Source organism: Solenopsis invicta, chromosome 3 (genome assembly GCF_016802725.1).
Source record: "Solenopsis invicta isolate M01_SB chromosome 3, UNIL_Sinv_3.0, whole genome shotgun sequence".
NCBI classification, from domain to species: Eukaryota; Metazoa; Arthropoda; class Insecta; order Hymenoptera; family Formicidae; genus Solenopsis; species Solenopsis invicta.
In genome coordinates, this window is record NC_052666.1 from 28,620,770 (window position 1) to 28,628,956 (window position 8,187).

Below are 8,187 nucleotides of genomic sequence, written 5' to 3' on the forward strand. Positions count from 1 at the left end.
AATTAGAAATTACCGAATTAAAATTTAATATCTTAGGGAGTGATTAACATAAGGTTTTATATCTTTTATATTTATACTGCATTGATATATTTTAGTTCATTTAACTCTGTATATCTAGAGTATTTTAATGTAAGTTTATTGAGTATCTACTTAATATGCTTACATTAAAACAATAAATTATTAAAATTAAATTCATTTTTAATGATTTATAACTTTCACGTTTTAAGATAAAATTCTATTTATAATTTTGTATATAAATATATTTTAAATTTATAATTTTTTAAATCTTTATTTTGTGTACATTTTAATAGCTAAAATTGATTTTGTATTTTTATTTCTAATTTTCTTTTCTTTAATGTTTATATATATGTTTATACAAATTTTTTTTTATTACACCCCTATTAGCAGACAATGTTTTTTAAATATTTATTCATTATAACGTTTTTTTAAATATTTAAAAAACATTGAAAAAAATATCTTTCCTAATAGGGACAGTATATAAAATTGAATAAAATTTTTCCCAAGTTTTAGAACAAATTATAAATCCACAATTTAAAATGAGTCTTGTTATTGGGACGAAAATAAAGGAAATTGCAAGGAGGCAAAACGTAACATAGCACATATTTGTGGAAAAACTTTTAATCCTATTATAACTGTTGTAATGAAGATGACAATGCTATCAGTCGCAAGGATTCATTCGAGGCAAGGAAATAACTTATAATAAGTAATATAAACACAATTGAATTGTGTGTAAATTAATTTCTTCCTGATACAGTAAATTTTGCCACCACAGTAGATTATATTTTCTGTCTTATCTAATATATAAAAATCTATGACTTCTGTTTTTCTTTCTTCGCTTGCTCTGCCAGTGCTTCTAATCGGTCATGTTCCGCAATTAAGGCATCTACTTCATTCGCTGGCAGAATTTTTGTTTTTGTTTGACCATTTTCGCGCGTTAGTATTGCCATTTCCACTGCAAATAAAGAAAAATATATATATCAGTAATTCTGCATTACAATATTATTTACAGAACAATATTGATAACTTTGCTTACAATCTTATCAACTTACAAAGTAAAGTCTCCAACTCGAAAATTCAAAAGCTTATGAAACTTTAGAAATACGTTGAAGTGATATCCTGATATGTAATAAACAATTTTTTTTACTGCCCAAATTTATTTTAATGGGATAAAATCAACCACTGAAAATTGGCCCATTTTTCGTCTTTATTTTATTATTGACTGACAAAAAAAGCAAAAATTTCATACAAAAAATTGAATCCCTTTAATAAAATTCGAAAACTTATTAAAATGTTTAATAATAAAATAAAAATAAAAAATGGATAGATTTTCAGGGGTTGATATTACAACTTCAGGATAAACAAAAAAATAATTTATTACATATCTTGTATGTATGTGCCAAAGTTTCATGTTTTGAATTTTTAAATCAAAAAACTTCCATTGTTAATATCGTCAATCACACCGATTGTAATGTAAATCAATTAAGGTATAAATGAAAATTTACCCTTTTCAGCAGAAAGTTTATTCATGTCTAATGTTTTAGAGAGCACTTTGATAGCGAGCGCCATTGCATCTTTCAGGGTGGTCTCGCCCTCTTTGTACTCTTGCTTCAAGGACGACACTGCTGCTGCCGAATTATTTCCGATACACGTCGCCTTCCAGCCTCCATAATTTCCGCTGGGATCCGACTGATACAACTGATAGCCATAGTACTTGTCCCATCCCATGTACAAGATAGACACACCAAAAGGTCTCTTTCCACCGTACTGAGTATACGCCTGTTTAACATCGCACAGCCATGAAACAAGCTGTTCGCAGGGTATGGCCTCGCCGTACTGAAGGAGGTATCTCTGTGCGATGAGGCGTAACTCGTTTGTCAGAACATTTGCATCTGAAGTTATGCCAGCCACAGAACATACTATGTCGTCGTTCAACTTGTAGATCTTTTCAGAAAAAAATACTTCATCCAACAGCTTGTTGGTGTTACGTTTTTCAGCTGCTAGTAGAATACCATCATTCGCTAATATACCTAGGCAAGTACCAGCATGGCTTATGGCCTCCATAGCATATTCGACTTGGTAGAGTCTCCCTTCTGGTGAGAAAATTGTCGTACGTGTATCATATCTACGTGCCTGTAAAATGTAATAAAACATAGCTCAGTTTTATACGAGTAAAATAAAACTCTTGTTGATCGAAAGCCTCAATAAAATAGAAGTTAAAAGGCATCCAATGCATTCCTTTATATTTTGCCAAGAGCAGTCAGAACTTCAAATTATAAATATAAATTGATTTGATTTTAACATCCTGTGTAATTAGATATGTACCATATTAGTAATAATTGCAATAAGGATCTGTTCATTCTTTAAAGTTATGATAAATGTTAGTCTTGATGACAGTGCATTTCCCACATAACCTATAAATAATGAAAATGTCGAGTACTTCAAAGAATATGATTCCAAAGCTGAGTAAATGTAATATCGAGCTACAGCGAGTCTTGTCAACTTACCATTTTGCAACGAGTTTCACGTTATTAAAGTATCTTTTAGTCCTATTGAGAAAATACCGCTCGTGAGTTCGACAGTATGACACCTCGGCTTGCTTCGGTTGCTTCGGCTCGAAGAATGATTGGCAGGTTGATTGGGAATGGAATTCTCGATTACTCGAAAACCGTCGCGCAAAATCGAGATATCGATGCACTTGCGATATTTGAAATCGATAAATACCGCGAAAATAAAGTGGCAGACATATGGTAATTGTCGATCTTTTCTTTTCGCAGCGTATATTTAATTGTATCTATCTTTTCATTCATCGCGTGTCTTGTAATTTTTATTTAGCAAATGAAGATCTTCACTGATGCGGAAAGGTTTCTTTAAATATTTTCTATGTACATAATACTCATAAGAAATTCTTTATTCAGTTTACATATAAGTTTATAAAGATTCACAATTACTCAAGATTAAACATACATATATAATGTATTTGTCTAGTGTGTACGTGTATAGATGTATTTATTATAATAAAATCAAGCATAACTTTTTCTTTCTTCAACTTACTTCCATAACTCTAATAGTTTCAACTTTGAAATATATTTCTGAGAAAACATAACTTTATTTTTTTACCCTGCATATGGAATAGGTAAGAAAAAATTTAAAGAGTGATTTTAGACGATAAAATAACCAAAATAAAGAAAATACTTAAGAATAACAAAATTACAATTAAAGCTGGTATTCATAATCCATTTTTATATTTAAGATTGTCTTAAGTACAATCCTAAGATGTCGTAATTTAATCACATAGCGTTATTAGCCTTTTAAGACTATTTAAATGTTCATAGAAAAAGTATGCTTAAACCACATAAATATTGGATATTATTAATTTAGAAAAAACCTTCACTGAACTCTTATTATTCTTAATTTTGTAAGTTTGAATTTTTAAATATTTACGTAAAAAAGGCTTAATACATGTAAATATTTATAATTAAAAAACAAAAATAATCAAAAATTAATCAAAATTTTTTATTCTTAACTTTTGCTTTATTCTATTATCTAGAATCACTTTTTAAATTTTTTTCCCACCTGTCACGAGACATGTATACCGATGTCTCGTGGCATATTTAGATAAATATACATATCTTAACATTACCTTTCTATTGTACAGGGTGATTCAGAACGACCCATGTGTCCCTGTAAAGACGTGTTCTTGGATAAATTCTGAGACGATTTTTCCTCTACGAAAATTTTGTTTGACGCTTACTTTTTGAATAATAAGAGGATAAAATTAGCGAATCATGGGCCGTGTACACATGGTAGACAAAGACGGCGCAACTCATCGTCCGACACGGGTAAGCGCCCGCGCTCGGACGATGAGTTGCGCCGCCTTTGTCTACCATGTGTACATGGCCCATGATTCACTAATTTTATCCTCTTATTATTCTAAAAGTAACCGTTGGACAAAATTTTCGTACAGGAAAAATCGTCTCAGAATTTATCCAAGAACATGTCTTTACAAGGACACATAGGTCTTTCTGAATCACCCTGTATATAGATCAGTTTTTTTTAAACACAAAACGGATTTTCTTGATTTGTATGTATAGTCGTGAGCTAAAAGGTTGCAACACATTTTCTTTGATGGTAGATGGTTTGATGCTTAATTGGTTTGATCCACAGGTAAGAACCAATGACGTTCGCCGTTTGATGAGCAAGTCTACATTTCAAAAACAATCGAAGAAAATGTGTTGCAACCTTTTAGCTCACGACTATACACACACATGTACGAGATCTTATTCTTTAATAAATGGTTATAGACGGTATTTATAGTCCAATCTCAAGAGTGTTTTAAGGGCGATATGCACACATAATCCAATCTTATATTAGAAATTGACTGAAGTCTGGTTGTGAGCAATTTTAAGATTCCTTCCACTAATGAAATAACTGCACAGCATCTCATAATCGTACTTGACATAATTTTGAATGTATATGAACGGACTATAAATGCCGTGAGTATAAGTAATATTCATTTTTTAACTCTTTATATGCAACGTTAATTATACAATGTATGTAACATTTAGTACCCTGAGGATTGTAAGACATAAAATTGTGAACGATGAGAAATGGTCTTGAAATATGTAATCGTTATTGATAGTTGGTCAGAATTATTTTTTTGCCATTTCTTCGCGCAACTTAAATTCTTTCATTTGTTCGATTAATCGTGCACTTTCCTCAGCAGCAGCAGTCTGAATATTTGTTAAATGCATTAATTGTTTATTAAATGCATCCCAGATCTCATTCCATGTTTGCCCCTTTTCACCTGAATCTTTATCAATTTCATTAACCTTTACAGTTTCCTGGATAGACTGACCCTGTTTGATACCCGATACTTCATTCTTCAATAAAGTTAGAAGTCTATCGGTAACTTGTTCACCAGACACGCTCGAACCGCTTGCAATACATTCATTTCTTTCTTTCTTTCTATTATCAACATTAAATGGTTCTGAGATTGTGTCTACCTCAGTTTTGTTAACTTTTGTTTCTCTACTTTGATCGAACATTGAATTATTCGCTTTTTCTTTACTTACGTGCTGAATATAATCTATTACGGATTTTCTCTGCTTACGAAAAGGATTCGTCAGATTCTGAGAATAATTTATCACATCATTAAAAAATTAAGAATAATACATTTAATATTCATTTATAGGCAAATTCAATCAATGTACTTATGAATATTTGATAAATATGATGCTTAAGTTTACATATTACCATTTCAGTGTCTTGTAAAGATTGTTTCATTTGTTTAATATTGTCATCTTCGGGAGCTAAATCGGGAGCATTATAAAGCGTGTGGAATGAATTATTAGGCAATTCAGGAACAAAACTAGCTTGCGTAGTTGTATCGCGTTCATTATCATCATTATCATCATTATGTACTTGCATGCTCTTATTAAAGTCATTTTGTAAGTCCCTTATAGGCGATGGAAAATTACGAGGAGGACGTAGTGGTATCTCTTGAGGCTACGATAGAAAAAATACATATATTGATACAAATTATCAATTACAATATAATCATACCGTTATTAATTTAAATATACATTTAAAACATTTGTGCAAAATGTATCTTACTTCTCTCATAGAAGTCTCTCTCATCATAGAAGATGAGGCTACGCTCGTAGAATGAACTCCTTTGAGATTTGCTATACGCATTCGTTCGTTTTCTCTATATTGTCTTCTTTGTGATTTTGTCAATCCAGATACAGGTCGTATCACTGGCCTATTTGCCGAAACTTCCATCGGGTTGTAAGTTGGAACTTCAGGGTCCTATCAAAATAAAATATAAATTAGTATTGGAATATAGAACCTATCCAGAAAAACTCGCATAACTGCATAACTATATGCATGAGGAAATTGATTGGTCCATTAGCATGCAATAGACCAATCAATTTTCTTATGCATATGGTTAGACAACTATATAAGCTTGTCTGGAGAGACCCTTAGACTAATCAATTTTTGATTATGTGTTCTATACTTCGTCCCAATTTTCAGTTGAGTTGTATGAGTCTATCATTATAGAAGGCTCTTCATCCTTTGGTTTAACAAATCCAGTATCTATTTCTAGTAACTTTCCTTTTTTGGGACATGATGCAATATGTTCCTATAAAATTAAAAAATGAAATAAAAATTGATATTAATACAACAGAAAGAATAGAAAGATTTTTCAAAGTAACTTGGAAAATTTGATACATATTATATTAACAAATAAATAAAACCATAACAATAACAATAAAATACAATAAATTTTTGAATATATTTAGCAATGCAATTTTGTCAGAGAAAAAGATGCTTTTAGTACAAAGAAATCGTATTGTATATTCCATAAATGTGAAAACCAAGACAACTCGTATATAAGATATGTGTGCAAAAACAATCCATACAAATTTATACCTACCCTAAGGTGGTCACAATCCACTATATGATTTTTGTCCAATGGACATTCTACTTTGTTTTTCGCATTATTACTGGATTTCTTGCATTTTATAATATGAGTGTGAAGTTTATATCTTGCAATGCGATGCGCAGGATTGTATGGACAAGAAACCAAGATGTCTGATTCCATTTCAAAAATCTAATTCTGTAAATGATATCAGTCATTATATCAAAAGCCACTTCCTTTTTTCATTGTTACTATATTCAGTATGAAATTTATTGCTAATAAATTCTGAAAGAAATATAAAAATATTTTCTAGTGTTATGTATTGACAACTTGAAAGTAAAAAAGCAGGCTCTTTAATCTTTTTATTTTACATTTGGATCGATACATTGATAATAAAATTTATGAAAAAAAAAATTATAAAATCTATGAAATAGTTCTACATGAAATATTAAATGTAGATCAAATAAAATATTTAACATAAATAGAAAGCTAAACAAATTTCTCTTTTGGAACAAAGTTACAGTAAAGACTAAAAAAAACATGTACCCTTTATTTATTTTTATAACATTTTAATAAGATCAAGTTTGTTGTCGAGTAAAATCATGATTGCAATGTCTATGAGAAATAGGACAAGTACGATATATAATAACAAAAAAAAAAATTTCCAAATAAAGATCAATTAGATATTCAAACAATGCCTAATTTTATCTTCCAATCCATAAATTGTCAAACATATATTGCACAGCTTATACAGTATTTCATCAATAGAAACTTAAATATATTTAGTTCACTAATCATTAAGTTGAAAAAATTCCCAAAGATGCTTTGTTGCGATTACAATTGTACTTACTTTCACAATCTAAGTAAAATTAAAGAAATCTTGTTGAACGTATCCAGTACAGAGGTGGTCTTCTTCCTTTTCTTTTTTATGACTCAAGATTTTTTATAAAACAACAATTGGCTTTTTTGCCTTTATCTCCTTTTACTATTTTTCTTTTTTTTCCTTTTTTTGTATAAATTTTCGATACACCAATGTCTCAAAAAGACACAGCAAAACGCTATAAAGATCCGTTATTTGCGGTCTTCTCTTCTATGGGCTATCTGTTTTTACAAAATTTTCTAATGGCGATTATTTTTATCCACTGATTAATACATAATTTGTCCACTAATTGACGAGTAATTATTCCTACCTGTTCCTAGCGAATTACTTGAGACTCGCTTGTTTCGGAGTAATCGCTTTCGGTGTAAAATATCACCAGATAACTCATTTGAAGAAAATAAATATGACAACTGGCAACTCTCTCTACAATCTACAACGTGAATAAAGTGAAACCGATGACCGCATCTGTTACCGAAAAAAGGGGGCGGGGGAAAGAAAGAGGAAATCGTCGATTTATACTTGCACTGTGTTGCAGGGTGCGTATCTCGAAGGTCAAATAATAAAGAGAAATCGACGCAAGTCGTTTGAACTTTGATTTTCGAGTCGTTGTAGACTGAGAACGTTCTCGATGTTCCCAATATATTTGTTCTTTTTCCCCGAGCTTTCTCTGTGGAGAGGTTACCAGAAGGTTCCTTCGAAAATGAAGTTATAGGTCGAAATCAGTCGAAATGCGCAATATGGTGTTAGCAGTGTGTGTTTACTTCGCGTGGACAGTTTTGATCTTCGTATGGAGTCATGTGACCATCCGCCATATAAGATTCAGGACCGAATAGGAGTGTTCCGTAAGGGCACAGATATAATACAG

The 8,187-nt window shown here is 30.9% G+C and overlaps 2 protein-coding genes across 4 annotated transcripts; both read right to left on the bottom strand.

The window, feature by feature from the left end:
* Nucleotides 1-621: 621 nt before the first annotated feature.
* Nucleotides 622-2,680, bottom strand: LOC120356813 (proteasome subunit alpha type-4-like). Of its 2 annotated transcripts, XM_039446582.1 has the most exons (4): nt 2,526-2,654; nt 2,344-2,432; nt 1,524-2,151; nt 622-973 (listed from the first exon to the last, which is right to left on the bottom strand). In XM_039446582.1, the coding sequence occupies exons 2-4, from the start codon at nt 2,344-2,346 to the stop codon at nt 831-833; spliced, it is 774 nt and encodes a 257-aa protein (XP_039302516.1). In that variant the 5' UTR covers nt 2,347-2,432; nt 2,526-2,654; the 3' UTR covers nt 622-830. The 2 variants fall into 2 exon arrangements, with proteins under 2 accessions (XP_039302516.1, XP_039302515.1); XM_039446581.1 differs by lacking the exon at nt 2,344-2,432 and having other exon boundaries at nt 2,526-2,680.
* A 230-nt stretch (nt 2,681-2,910) lies between these two features.
* LOC105205418 (protein D7) lies at nt 2,911-8,107 on the bottom strand. 2 transcript variants are annotated; one of them, XM_039446565.1, is made up of 8 exons: nt 7,633-8,107; nt 7,293-7,543; nt 6,458-6,640; nt 6,038-6,163; nt 5,635-5,829; nt 5,275-5,526; nt 5,094-5,150; nt 2,911-4,986 (listed from the first exon to the last, which is right to left on the bottom strand). In XM_039446565.1, exons 3-8 carry the CDS (start codon nt 6,623-6,625, stop codon nt 4,969-4,971), a joined length of 816 nt encoding a protein of 271 aa, XP_039302499.1. In that variant the 5' UTR covers nt 6,626-6,640; nt 7,293-7,543; nt 7,633-8,107; the 3' UTR covers nt 2,911-4,968. The 2 variants fall into 2 exon arrangements, with proteins under 2 accessions (XP_039302499.1, XP_011173087.2); XM_011174785.3 differs by having other exon boundaries at nt 2,911-5,150.
* Between the last annotated feature and the right edge of the window lie 80 nt (nt 8,108-8,187).

Excerpts from the sequence above, each read along its gene's own strand:
- LOC120356813 (XM_039446581.1), bottom strand. Across the intron at positions 974-1,523 it reads TAAACTTTCTGCTGAAAAGG|TGGAAATGGCAATACTAACG; the intron begins GTAAATTTTCAT and ends CTTTATTTGCAG.
- LOC105205418 (XM_011174785.3), bottom strand. The coding sequence starts at position 6,625 with ATGGAATCAGACATCTTGGTTTCTTGTCCATACAATCCTGCGCATCGC. Across the intron at positions 5,527-5,634 it reads GAGAGACTTCTATGAGAGAA|CCTCAAGAGATACCACTACG; the intron begins GTAAGATACATT and ends TTTCTATCGTAG. Across the intron at positions 5,151-5,274 it reads CTTTACAAGACACTGAAATG|AATCTGACGAATCCTTTTCG; the intron begins GTAATATGTAAA and ends AATTATTCTCAG.